Source organism: Copadichromis virginalis, linkage group LG7 (genome assembly GCF_057382275.1).
Source record: "Copadichromis virginalis isolate Kocher_CV1m ecotype Utaka linkage group LG7, C_Virginalis_male_GT1.1, whole genome shotgun sequence".
Taxonomy (NCBI): domain Eukaryota; kingdom Metazoa; phylum Chordata; class Actinopteri; order Cichliformes; family Cichlidae; genus Copadichromis; species Copadichromis virginalis.
In genome coordinates, this window is record NC_140624.1 from 58,812,308 (window position 1) to 58,826,051 (window position 13,744).

Consider the following 13,744-nt stretch of genomic DNA (forward strand, 5'->3'; position numbering starts at 1 on the left):
AGCTCAAACGGCTGCAAAACCTGTTTGCCCAGCACGGGGATATTGAGTTCTATAAGATAAAGCCATAAACATGTTTGTCTGAGTCTTCTATGAAAAGTTACAGCGATTTATATGAAGTTGTTCAAAAACGCTTTATTTCGCCAAGACAATGCGTTTCTCACTGTTACATGCATTTGAATGGGAAACTCGCCTGAGACAAAGTATAGGTTTTCATTATGTGAATAATTTTAAAATCTTAGCTCAAACGGCTGCAAAACCCGTTTGCCCAGCACGGGGATATTGAGTTCTATAAGATAAAGCCATAAACATGTTTGTCTGAGTCTTCTATCAAAAGTTACAGCGATTTATATGAAGTTGTTCAAAAACGCTTTATTTCGCCAAGACAATGCGTTTCTCACTGTTACATGCATTTGAATGGGAAACTCGCCTGAGAAAAAGTATAGGTTTTCATTATGTGAATAATTTTAAAATCTTAGCTCAAACGGCTGCAAAACCTGTTTGCCCAGCACGGGGATATTGAGTTCTATAAGATAAAGCCATAAACATGTTTGTCTGAGTCTTCTATCAAAAGTTACAGCGATTTATATGAAGTTGTTCAAAAACGCTTTATTTCGCCAAGACAATGCGTTTCTCACTGTTACATGCATTTGAATGGGAAACTCGCCCGAAACAAAGTATAGGTTTTCATTATGTGAATAATTTTAAAATCTTAGCTCAAACGGCTGCAAAACCTGTTTGCCCAGCACGGGGATATTGAGTTCTATAAGATAAAGCCATAAACATGTTTGTCTGAGTCTTCTATCAAAAGTTACAGCGATTTATATGAAGTTGTTCAAAAACGCTTTATTTCGCCAAGACAATGCGTTTCTCACTGTTACATGCATTTGAATGGGAAACTCGCCTGAGACAAAGTATAGGTTTTCATTATGTGAATAATTTTAAAATCTTAGCTCAAACGGCTGCAAAACCTGTTTGCCCAGCACGGGGATATTGAGTTCTATAAGATAAAGCCATAAACATGTTTGTCTGAGTCTTCTATCAAAAGTTACAGCGATTTATATGAAGTTGTTCAAAAACGCTTTATTTCGCCAAGACAATGCGTTTCTCACTGTTACATGCATTTGAATGGGAAACTCGCCTGAGACAAAGTATAGGTTTTCATTATGTGAATAATTTTAAAATCTTAGCTCAAACGGCTGCAAAACCTGTTTGCCCAGCACGGGGATATTGAGTTCTATAAGATAAAGCCATAAACATGTTTGTCTGAGTCTTCTATCAAAAGTTACAGCGATTTATATGAAGTTGTTCAAAAACGCTTTATTTCGCCAAGACAATGCGTTTCTCACTGTTACATGCATTTGAATGGGAAACTCGCCTGAGACAAAGTATAGGTTTTCATTATGTGAATAATTTTAAAATCTTAGCTCAAACGGCTGCAAAACCTGTTTGCCCAGCACGGGGATATTGAGTTCTATAAGATAAAGCCATAAACATGTTTGTCTGAGTCTTCTATCAAAAGTTACAGCGATTTATATGAAGTTGTTCAAAAACGCTTTATTTCGCCAAGACAATGCGTTTCTCACTGTTACATGCATTTGAATGGGAAACTCGCCTGAAACAAAGTATAGGTTTTCATTATGTGAATAATTTTAAAATCTTAGCTCAAACGGCTGCAAAACCTGTTTGCCCAGCACGGGGATATTGAGTTCTATAATATAAAGCCATAAACATGTTTGTCTGAGTCTTCTATCAAAAGTTACAGCGATTTATATGAAGTTGTTCAAAAACGCTTTATTTCGCCAAGACAATGCGTTTCTCACTGTTACATGCATTTGAATGGGAAACTCGCCTGAAACAAAGTATAGGTTTTCATTATGTGAATAATTTTAAAATCTTAGCTCAAACAGCTGCAAAACCTGTTTGCCCAGCACGGGGACATTGAGTTCTATAAGATAAAGTCATGAATACGTATATCTGAATCTTCTATCAAAAGTTACAGCTATTTATATGAAGTTGTACAAAAACGCTTTTCAAGACAGTGGGTTTTAGAGTCTTCATCATTAAATCTCTGGTTGCTTCATTTTTTCTATCCTATATCAGATATTTTAAAGGTTAGCTTAGGTAAAGTTCCATTCTCATGGTGAGGCAAAGTGCTTTATGTGTGTGTGTGCGTGTCATGAACGGCTATAAAAGGCCTATAATTAAAGAACAAAGTGGGGTTTGAGTTCGAGTTGCGGCAGACTGTCACTACTTGTAAATGGAACGCAGCCTTCCTACGGCGGACAGCTAATAACAGGAATCGGACGCGGTCCAGCCAAGTCCACAGCAACCACCATAGCAACCGCCTAGCATGACCTTAAAAACATATTCTGTCTTCATAACTATCAAAATCGTGAAATGATTTGCAAAGTGTGAAAGTGTTACAGCTGCAGAGAGCTATGGCGGTATCTATGGAAGCTGTTTACATAGCTAATAATATACGATGTAACCATGGAGACAGTCAGTCACTTGAGCTAGCGGTGCATGTTTACTACAGTGAATAAGGTGATTGAGTGCACAGCGTCCACACTCTGCAGGGGGTAAAGACATTACTTCAATATTGTTTTATATTGATATATATTAGCCTTCTGTTGACCATCACCTCAGGTTCACCATTACAGTTTCAGATTACAGATGCACACTGTCTAAACACATTCAAAAACTCATGTCTCAGAAATAAGCACAGCTGTTCATGTTTGTCATTAGAGTTTTATTTGTAAGAAAATTATGAACTTCATATTGTGCATTAAATAAAAGAACATTTCACAACTCTGAGTCAACAGAAACAGGTAACAGAAATGTCTCTAATGTGTACAGTGTAGTGTAAGCATTAAAAGATCATAAAGGAAAAACTAACATTTATGTGAAACTAATTGTAATAAAAAATGAGCAGGTGCTTTATAGATTTAAAAGAAAGAATCTGAAAACCACACTTTTTTGGTCTAAGTGATCAAAGTAGAAAACAGAACTGATGTTCAAGAACAAACCGTAGCTGCACTAATATTACACATCTCGATCGTTGTACTGAACAGACATGTTGCTTTTAAAACCACATGCAGTGTGTGACCATGACTGTTCACTGAGACCATGAACGCCACTTCGCTGAAGCATTCTTCTTCTTCTTCTTGCCATTAAATTGGAAGCAGAAGCAGCACGAGCTGATTTGATCTACTGAAAGGAAAAAGCAGAACATCTGAGTTGAAACCAGTCAGCTGAAATCATTAAGACAGGAACAAATTCAATGCAGTGTCTCAAGTGGCTTAGCCTGTTACAACTGTTGATACAAGCTAAATACGGTTAACACACAGTGTCAGGGAGCTCCAGTGTGGGAACTAGTGGCTTTAGGTTTGTAGTCATTTAACTTTCATCCATTCATTCATTTAATTCAGGAGGAAGAAATGCCAGGTTGGTGCAGGCTGGTTACATGCATTTGGTCCCATGCTGTCTTTAATTAAATGACTTGGTTCATTTTATGGCTGGGCTGTATGTGGGGTTATATCATGTTATTTGGGCAGGAGTACCTGTCCCCTGTTAGACTTAGAAAGTTTCTCCATAAGTAGAGTTTCTAACTCTTCTAGCACATCTGTGGCTGACAGCTTTTTGGTGGCTCTTTTTACCCCACACTGGTTGTGAGTGTGTAAATAGCCCCACTAGTTATTTTGGGTTGCAGTTAACTAGGGAGGAAGGGGTGGGTATGCCATGATTAGGTGAATAACAATTGTATGTGATACATAAATTTCACAATGCATGCATATATCTCTATCAATTAAACCTGGCCTGAGGGCTGCCATTTTTTACATTCAGTTATTTCTCTTAGAAATGTTGGAACTAAATAATGAATGTGTTACAGTTAAAGTGAAACACTGGTCAGTGTAAATGGCTCATTGGGACACAGAAACCTTTAAATTAAACCTGATATCTAGTGTCAAACAATATCAAAGCTGTAAAAGATGTTTACATTCAGAATTTATAAAACTATGATTGTAAATAAATTCAAACAAGTGAGCTTTTCTCTTTGTGCTGAATATCAACACTGTGGTTTCTTAGACTGTAAGCTTTACTTTAGTGCAACCAGTTGCAGAAGCTGCCACTCCAAATGTCTTTTGATAACAAGAAAAAAATACCTTTTCAGTACACGGCCTGAAGTTCTTCTCCGAAATCTTCTGCAATCGGCTTTGTCTGCTGGTTTGAAGACAATAAACCATAAAAAAGATGATTTAGTCACTTTGTCTGTGTCATGCAGCTCGAATGTGTCGTGTAACGATGTTGAATAGCCGTCGTTATCCCTCTGCTGCATCAGTAGGATTGTACTGTACAGCATCTCATTGATATGTGAGGAATGCTAATGTAACACGATAACAGACTTACATCATTAAAATATAAAGTGCAGGAGATATTTAGATATTTTTTATATTTATATTACATTTTATAGCTGACGGATTTTACTAAATAGATAGAATTTACTAAATAGCTGGATGAACATGAAAAATATGTCTATAATAACAAATGACCATGAGAGCCAGTAGAATTAATTCAGCTGGACACTCAAAAGACGTCCTTAAATGCTCTTTAAGTGGCAGAACAGATGAACAAACAGTTAATCGCTTACTTGAGATGAAATCTGCTCAGCTACTTTGAAAACAGCTTCTAACTGGTTCCTCCTTTAACAGGATGACTGCTCAGGGGTAAGGCCATCATGCAATCCAGCAACCTTTATGGTTCTGCTTTGATTCACCAGGAACTATTAGGGAAACCTTCCAGCGCCTCCTGTGAAAGACACAGGCATAAACACACAAACATTTATTAACATGTTCCACAGTGTTCCAGTTTGATTTTCTTATCCTGTGGACAACAACGTACATGGATGCAGGTTTATTGTTAACTTTTGTAAGGTTTATTTAATGAACATATCCAGCTGCAGCTCCACTGTGATCCTGAACTGGATAAGCACTTAAGAAAATGTGTCAATAAATGGACAAACATCAACTTACTATATTTATCCAAACAGACGGGACCAATAATGCTTCGCTGAGTTAGAGACTTTAACAGACTCTTCTATGTAAGAATGTCTCGTGCTGATATACCTGCAAACTTGACAACAAAGGTTTTTCAGACTACATGTAGCTGTCCTCTATGTCAGCTAACACATTTACATTTATGTCACACTTATTTCTGCTTTCCCATTTTATAATTATTACTTACATTTTGATTAGATACCTTGAGTTTGTAAATGATCAGATTACATAATTGGAATACAATGTATCCAATTCAGGGTTGCGGGAGGATGAAGCCTATCCCAGCTGATACAGGACAAAGACAGGCTGCCAGTTTATTGCAGGGCTAATACAATATGTGTAACAGAAAATCCACTTAAATGTTTGATATTTCTTATAATAATCATAATTATGACTATTATTTAAAGGTTTCTTCATAAATACATTTTGATTTTTTATAACCCCTAAAATATAAACCTGAGCTGTTTCAGATTCTGACCTCTGACCTCAGTGACCTGGCTGTGTCCTCACTGCAGCTCCCTCTTGGAAGTACGTCTGCTTCTTGTCTTCCCCCAGTGTTGACCGCCTGATATCAAGATATCACGTACTGTAACTGAGGAACAAAAAAGGACAAACACTTGCCTTCATTTAAAAGTACATTCATACAGAGATAATCTATGGAAACACACTAGTTCACAGTTTGGGAGGAACCAGTTCCTGTGAAACATTTCTGTATATGAACATCATGTGGAGAATGAATGAAATGAGTTCTTCAGGTGACTCAGCAGTCCCACACTGACAAATGAAATCTAGTTAAACTATTAAGCATATTTGCTCTTCTGAAATCTGTGTTAAACAACAACAAACATAAATTAGTAACAAAAACTACAGCTGAGTATAGGCTTTACAAACCACCAGCAGCCATAATGCTAAATTTTAATCTTCAAATGTTTCTGAGCTGTCTTCAACCTGCTTTTAGCACATTAAAGTCTCAATAAATAAAGTCAATGCAGACTCAATCCTAAATGTTCAGCACACAGAGACACAGAGGTACTGTTTAAAGTTTAGTGTTAACTTGAGTCACTGATCATTCACAGTATTACAGAGTCTGGCAGTCTTTGCATGATGTCCACGTCACTGTAAGTTTCTAGCTGACTCTCAGGTGTGCCAGCAGGAAAGAGTAATAATAACCTGCATCCTGAGGTTTGTCATGCAGGATTAAAGGAGCCAAGCTTTGTTCACACAGCTAGGATTGTATTTTACACTGACCGTGGGTCAGTATCAACTTCAAGAAGACAGCTGTAACTGTTGATAGAAGAATCACACACACATATTTATGGCTTTGCCTTATAGAATTCAGCATCTCAGTGCTCAGGAAATAGGTTTTGCAGCTGTTTGAGCTAAGATTTTCAAGTTATTCACAAATTAAAACCTATACTTTGTGTCGGGCAAGAACTAAATTCAAATGCATGTAACAGTGAGAAACGCACTGTCTTGGCGAAGTAAAGCGTTTCTCATCAACTTCATAGAGCTTGCTGTAACTTTTGATAGAAGACTCAGACAAACATATTCATGGCTTTATCTTATAGACTTCAATATCCCCCCAATGTGTGTGTGAGTCTTCTCTCAAAATTTACAGCTGTCTTTATGAAGTTTATGGAAAAACGCTTTATTTCACCACGTTAGTGCGTTTCTCGCTATTACATGCATTTGAATGGAGTTCTCGCCCGACACAAAGTATAGGTTTTCAATTTGTGAATAACTTGAAAATCTTAGCTCAAACAGCTGCAAAACCTATTTCCTCAGCACGGAGATGCTGAATTCTATAAGGCAAAGCCATAAATATGTGTGTGTGTGAGTCCTCTATCAAAAGTTACAGCTGTCTTCATGAAGTTGATACTGACCCAGGGTCAGTGTAAAATACAAGTTATTCACATAATGAAAACTTATACTTTGTTTCGTGCAAGAACTCCATTCAAATGCATGTAATAGTCAGAAACGCACTGTCTTGGCGAAATGAAGCCTTTTTGTCCAACTTCATGAAGTTAGCTGTAACTTTTGATAAAAGGCTCAAAGCAGAGGGATAACGACGGCTATTCAACATCGTTACACGACACATTCGAGCTGCAGACAAAGCCGATTGCAGAAGATTTCGGAGAAGAACTTCAGGCCGTGTACTGAAAAGGTATTTTTTTCTTGTTATCAAAAGACATTTGGAGTGGCAGCTTCTGCAACTGGTTGCACTAAAGTAAAGCTTACAGTCTAAGAAACCACAGTGTTGATATTCAGCACAAAGAGAAAAGCTCACTTGTTTGAATTTATTTACAATCATAGTTTTATAAATTCTGAATGTAAACATCTTTTACAGCTTTGATATTGTTTGACACTAGATATCAGGTTTAATTTAAAGGTTTCTGTGTCCCAATGAGCCATTTACACTGACCAGTGTTTCACTTTAACTGTAACACATTCATTATTTAGTTCCAACATTTCTAAGAGAAATAACTGAATGTAAAAAATGGCAGCCCTCAGGCCAGGTTTAATTGATAGAGATATATGCATGCATTGTGAAATTTATGTATCACATATAATTGTTATTCACCTAATCATGGCATACCCACCCCTTCCTCCCTAGTTAACTGCAACCCAAAATAACTAGTGGGGCTATTTACACACTCACAACCAGTGTGGGGTAAAAAGAGCCACCAAAAAGCTGTCAGCCACAGATGTGCTAGAAGAGTTAGAAACTCTACTTATGGAGAAACTTTCTAAGTCTAACAGGGGACAGGTACTCCTGCCCAAATAACATGATATAACCCCACATACAGCCCAGCCATAAAATGAACCAAGTCATTTAATTAAAGACAGCATGGGACCAAATGCATGTAACCAGCCTGCACCAACCTGGCATTTCTTCCTCCTGAATTAAATGAATGAATGGATGAAAGTTAAATGACTACAAACCTAAAGCCACTAGTTCCCACACTGGAGCTCCCTGACACTGTGTGTTAACCGTATTTAGCTTGTATCAACAGTTGTAACAGGCTAAGCCACTTGAGACACTGCATTGAATTTGTTCCTGTCTTAATGATTTCAGCTGACTGGTTTCAACTCAGATGTTCTGCTTTTTCCTTTCAGTAGATCAAATCAGCTCGTGCTGCTTCTGCTTCCAATTTAATGGCAAGAAGAAGAAGAAGAATGCTTCAGCGAAGTGGCGTTCATGGTCTCAGTGAACAGTCATGGTCACACACTGCATGTGGTTTTAAAAGCAACATGTCTGTTCAGTACAACGATCGAGATGTGTAATATTAGTGCAGCTACGGTTTGTGCTTGAACATCAGTTCTGTTTTCTACTTTGATCACTTAGACCAAAAAAGTGTTGTTTTCAGATTCTTTCTTTTAAATCTATAAAGCACCTGCTCATTTTTTATTACAATTAGTTTCACATAAATGTTAGTTTTTCCTTTATGATCTTTTAATGCTTACACTACACTGTACACATTAGAGACATTTCTGTTACCTGTTTCTGTTGACTCAGAGTTGTGAAATGTTCTTTTATTTAATGCACAATATGAAGTTCATAATTTTCTTACAAATGAAACTCTAATGACAAACATGAACAGCTGTGCTTATTTCTGAGACATGAGTTTTTGAATGTGTTTAGACAGTGTGCATCTGTAATCTGAAACTGTAATGGTGAACCTGAGGTGATGGTCAACAGAAGGCTAATATATATCAATATAAAACAATATTGAAGTAATGTCTTTACCCCCTGCAGAGTGTGGACGCTGTGCACTCAATCACCTTATTCACTGTAGTAAACATGCACCGCTAGCTCAAGTGACTGACTGTCTCCATGGTTACATCGTATATTATTAGCTATGTAAACAGCTTCCATAGATACCGCCATAGCTCTCTGCAGCTGTAACACTTTCACACTTTGCAAATCATTTCACGATTTTGATAGTTATGAAGACAGAATATGTTTTTAAGGTCATGCTAGGCGGTTGCTATGGTGGTTGCTGTGGACTTGGCTGGACCGCGTCCGATTCCTGTTATTAGCTGTCCGCCGTAGGAAGGCTGCGTTCCATTTACAAGTAGTGACAGTCTGCCGCAACTCGAACTCAAACCCCACTTTGTTCTTTAATTATAGGCCTTTTATAGCCGTTCATGACACGCACACACACACATAAAGCACTTTGCCTCACCATGAGAATGGAACTTTACCTAAGCTAACCTTTAAAATATCTGATATAGGATAGAAAAAATGAAGCAACCAGAGATTTAATGATGAAGACTCTGGGTTCTGTAGTGACCTGAATGACTCTTTGCATACAATTTATTGAAGAGGACTTTAGAATGCACTTTACATTTAGACTGTTGCTGTTTAATTTTTTACATTGTTGCGGTGTTATGTCATGAATAAAGTTCACCTGCTGGGGGTTTGATGGATCAGATCATCATAATCAATGGGTCCTGAGGTGGGCGGGACTGCCTCTGGTGATGTCACCATGAAGGAACAGCATCTGGCACATGTTGCTGAAACATCCCAGTACACTGGTGTAGTTTCCTCTCCAGCTGTTTGACATTTGACACTTCAACATTAAGGGGAAGAAGAAGAAACAGTGTTAGGTCAGGTGACCACATGGTTTCTAAAGTAACTGACAGGAAGTAACCAGGCCGTTAGAAATGGATGGCATGTGTTTAGAGTTACTGGAGTTGGGTAACTCTACTTACCAAAAGCAGAAGCACACAGATGAAGGATCAGATGCTGAATGTTGCAGGAACATGCTCGTGCGGTGGTCATTCAGTGCTGCTCCGGCAGGTTAGACAGTCCAAGACTGATATACTGCCCATCTGAGAGTTTGAAAACACACATGCAAAGATTTATTTTGTATTACAGTCAAAGTTGGATGTTCATTTTTGTCCTTTAAAAATGTTTGTGTATTTGAAAGCGCTAACATTTAAGGATGACTTGGATCGTCTCCTTTAAAGGGGAGACAAGTGTATCCACTGATCCACGTCACTTTACCTGGATGATGACTCCTCTCCCCCTCACTCAGAAACGCTCCTAATATAACCAAGCAAATAAATAATATTGAAGATTTACTTACATCATTACAAAAACAGGAAAAACATCTCCCTTTGATTCTATTTCTCCATTCCTGCTGAACATCAGGCAACAAATATCTCAATAAATCACAGTAAAATGTAAAGCACATGTTTTCTCTGCTTTGTCTAACCTCTGCAGAGCCTCTGTCAAGAAAAACATATCTGTAAGCATAAAACAAATATACATTTCATAACACGTCACTGGACAAACCTCGGTCAGTTGATTTCCTCTGTGCAGTGCAGACGAACATCAGTCAGCAAGTCAAGGTGGTGAGATGGACTGGTGTCCTTTGTGACTCTGCTGGTTCTTCTGAGGAAATACCACCGTCTCTCCACACCGTCACCATCTGTGAGCACAAACTGCTGCTCTGCCCTGCCAGCATGTAGGAAATCACATATCACACACACAGGGGTGAAGAAACATTAGAACTCAACTTTGGATACTTTAGATCTAAACAGATCAAAGTAGCTCTTAGCTTCAACAATCAGTGAACAGACAAACAATGATACCATACTGATTCTGTATGAATACAATATGGTATTTTCAATACAGGTGTCAAATTAATTTACTAAAACTAATACAGATATATGTGGGGTTTTTTTTGATAAATTCGTTTGCTAAATTTAAATGTTGTATACCTATGTGGTGTGTGACTTTTGTTGCTATGATGCCAGGTCTCTCTTGGAAATGAGATTTTTAATCTCAATGAGATTTTTTACCTGGATAAATAAAGGATTAATAAAAAATTATAAGAATATATATTTTTTCATTTAACAATTGCAACTGAAAGAAATTAAATATTGAACAAAAATATATTGTCACATTTTGAGCATGCTCAGCATGCTGACAGACTTGAAGTTGCTACAGATTTTAAGAAGTGATAATTATAGGGAAAAAACTTCTCTTTTTCATCCGTTTAATCAAACATTTGATGCCTTAGATGTCTCAGTCCTATAGCATTCTGCAACTACAACTAAGCTGAAGCTTGGATTTGGCTGCAGGTGCCCTGTACATCCTTCTCAACATGTGGGTACCATTTAATCACACTTCTTCCTGAGCTTTGCTTCGTCACAAGACCAAAGGTGGCATCCCGTGTCACGGTCATATCATCATCCAGAAGAAACATTTGAAGAAACATCATGGAGAAGAAACATTTACGCGCCTCCCGGTTTTGTTTTCTGATCCTGCAAAAAGACTGAGGACAACAAAGCCCAGAGAACACGAGATACACAACATCCAACATTCAGACTCAACAGCCTCCATAAATGAAGAGCACCAGGTTGGTTCAGTTATAGTAGATGTCATGGAATTTTTTTAATAAAGTCTGCAACACAGAAAGAGCTGTGATCATGCTATTTATTACTGTGCACAGGAGAGCAAACACACATCAAACATCACAGTTCAGTCATGTCAGCTCTGCCACTTCACGTGTCTCGCTATGAAACCTAACGGATCAATGGTTATGCTGTTTTGTGCCCTTGACGTTATCAGCACCTGTAAAGGGAGTTGTTTTCTCAAACTGCTGAAGTAAGTTCATCTAGTTTTAGAAACTTTCATTGAACAGTCTATAACAGTGTCACAACTAAGCATATGCATAAGCACTTAAATGCTTTAAATGAGAATAACATAAAATTTCTATTACAGGAGCTAGAGCCTGTCCCAGTAGTCATAGGTAGAGCACACCTGGACAGGTCACCAGTCTGTCAGAGGACTAACACAGATGCAGCCTGACTCAATCCTAAATGTTCAGCACACAGAGACACAGAGGTACCGTTTAAAGTTTAGTGTTAACTTGAGTCACTGATCATTTGCAGTATTACAGAGTCTGGCAGTCTTTGCATGATGTCCACGTCACTGTAAGTTTCTAGCTGACTCTCAGGTGTGACAGGTGTGCCAGCAGGAAAGAGTAATAATAGCCTGCATCCTGAGGTTTTTCATGCAGGATTAAAGGAGCCAGGCTTTGTTCACACAGCTAGGATTGTATTTTACACTGACCCTGGGTCAGTATAAGTATCATACAGTTTAAACGAAGCACTGAAACTTGCACATATTTATTACAGATGCACTGAAGCTAATCGAGATATTTGCTGTCAGTCTGTGGCTGCGATTAAACACTTTACTGGAAACTTTATTAACTAGTAACTTCGTCAGTCATGACAGAAGCTAATATTTCTGTGCTAACATCGTTTAAACAGTAACAGCTTTACTCCAATATAAGCTAACGTTTACACCGTAACTTTAAGCTAGCACCATAAAGACGGTAAAACACGTAATAACATCTACAAATGCATCTTAAAGCTGTTATATTAGCACTCGGTGTATTACTAACATAACCACATTAACATTATTGACACTCGCTGGTCTGACTTTTAATAGTCATTCTATAAATGCTGTCCGTTTAAACGGTCTTACCTGTACACACTGCTGTATCCACCGGATTGCAGCCAGAGTGGATTCTGGAGTCATCCCACGCTCCTGTTAGTGATCCTCCATCTGGATGGATGATAACAACCTTCTGAACAATCTAGCAGGAGATGGTCCATATCTAGGGGATATGGACTGATAACAGCCGAAGCGGGTGAATAAAGTCACCCAGTCGCTAGCTGTGCGATTACCCAGCATACACCAGCACAATATTAGGCACAGCACCACCATAGACATTTTCAGTGGTTTTGAATGCAGGACATGGTTATCTTACCTTGTAAAATGCATGACAATAAAACAGCTAACCACCATAAAATGGTATTATGTGTGTGTGTGTGTGTGTGTGTGAGAGAGAGAGAGAGAGAGAGAGAGAGAGAGAGAGAGAGAGAGAGAGAGAAAGAGAGAGAGATCAAAGGCGTGCGCTTATGTTTTTTCTTGATCAAAAGTGTGCCTCCTCTCTCTTATTGGATGTATGGTATAGCATGTTTATTCAGGTGCACCTTTGAAGTCTATGAGAATACTTTGCAGCCTGGTCTGAGTGGTCATTTCTGCACAGACACAATGAAGCGTGCACTCAGTTTAGAGGAGGCTGTTGCTGCAGTTTTGCACTCTCCACAAGCAGTGGAGATACTTCTGACAGCGAAGAAGAATTTTTGCCAGGCACGAGGAGCTTTGCAGCTCATGTGCGGAGGAGGAGAAGGAGAAGGAGGAAGCAGGAGGAAGAGACAAGACTGGAGGATGGCCAGTAGAGATCTAAAAATGGAGAAATCATGTGGCAACCCACACACGAAGAGGTCCTGCCATTTTTTCCTCCCCCCATTTTAACCCCAGGACCAACCCATTATGCAATTCGTATAGGATCAGCAGCCCTGTGAGCACTTTCCATCTTTTTTTTGCAGAGGACATTATGCAGTTAATCCTGCATTTCACCAACCTGCAGGGGCAACAGGTCAGTAAAAGACTGGAAGGACATAGATGAGGAGTTGCAGGCTTACATGGGGCTTGTGATGCTGGCTGGCCTGTACAGGTCTCAACATGAAACGACAACAAGCCTGTGAAATGGGGAGACAGGGCTCTTCTGTTTCATGCTACCATGTCAAAAAAAAAAAAAAAAGATTTGAGCAAAGAAAAAAGGTTGTCTTATTGAGCACCAGGCACCGTGAGCTACAAGTCC

The 13,744-nt window shown here is 38.6% G+C and overlaps 1 protein-coding gene across 12 annotated transcripts; it reads right to left on the minus strand.

The window, feature by feature from the left end:
• Positions 1 to 2,431: 2,431 nt before the first annotated feature.
• On the minus strand, positions 2,432 to 12,918 carry LOC146706347 (uncharacterized). Of its 12 annotated transcripts, none has more exons than XM_085464473.1 (10): positions 12,559 to 12,917; positions 11,181 to 11,341; positions 10,357 to 10,518; positions 9,996 to 10,104; positions 9,771 to 9,890; positions 9,467 to 9,628; positions 5,533 to 5,646; positions 4,649 to 4,806; positions 4,164 to 4,218; positions 2,432 to 3,210 (listed from the first exon to the last, which is right to left on the minus strand). In XM_085464473.1, exons 1-3 carry the CDS (start codon positions 12,610 to 12,612, stop codon positions 10,362 to 10,364), a joined length of 372 nt encoding a protein of 123 aa, XP_085320599.1. In that variant the 5' UTR covers positions 12,613 to 12,917; the 3' UTR covers positions 2,432 to 3,210; positions 4,164 to 4,218; positions 4,649 to 4,806; positions 5,533 to 5,646; positions 9,467 to 9,628; positions 9,771 to 9,890; positions 9,996 to 10,104; positions 10,357 to 10,361. The 12 variants fall into 12 exon arrangements, 10 of the variants coding, with proteins under 10 accessions (XP_085320599.1, XP_085320592.1, XP_085320596.1 ...); XM_085464466.1 differs by having other exon boundaries at positions 2,435 to 3,210; positions 4,164 to 4,221; XM_085464470.1 differs by lacking the exon at positions 2,432 to 3,210 and adding an exon at positions 5,031 to 5,339 and having other exon boundaries at positions 3,647 to 4,221.
• Between the last annotated feature and the right edge of the window lie 826 nt (positions 12,919 to 13,744).

What these genes read in the sequence shown, in the direction of transcription:
- LOC146706347 (XM_085464473.1), bottom strand. Translation starts at nt 12,612, where the DNA reads ATGACTCCAGAATCCACTCTGGCTGCAATCCGGTGGATACAGCAGTGT. An exon ending in GGATACAGCAGTGTGTACAG is followed by an intron (nt 11,342 to 12,558) that starts GTAAGACCGTTT and finishes TGTTGTCCTCAG; the next exon opens with TCTTTTTGCAGGATCAGAAA. An exon ending in GGAAGAAGTGTGATTAAATG is followed by an intron (nt 10,519 to 11,180) that starts GTACCCACATGT and finishes ACATGCTGGCAG; the next exon opens with GGCAGAGCAGCAGTTTGTGC.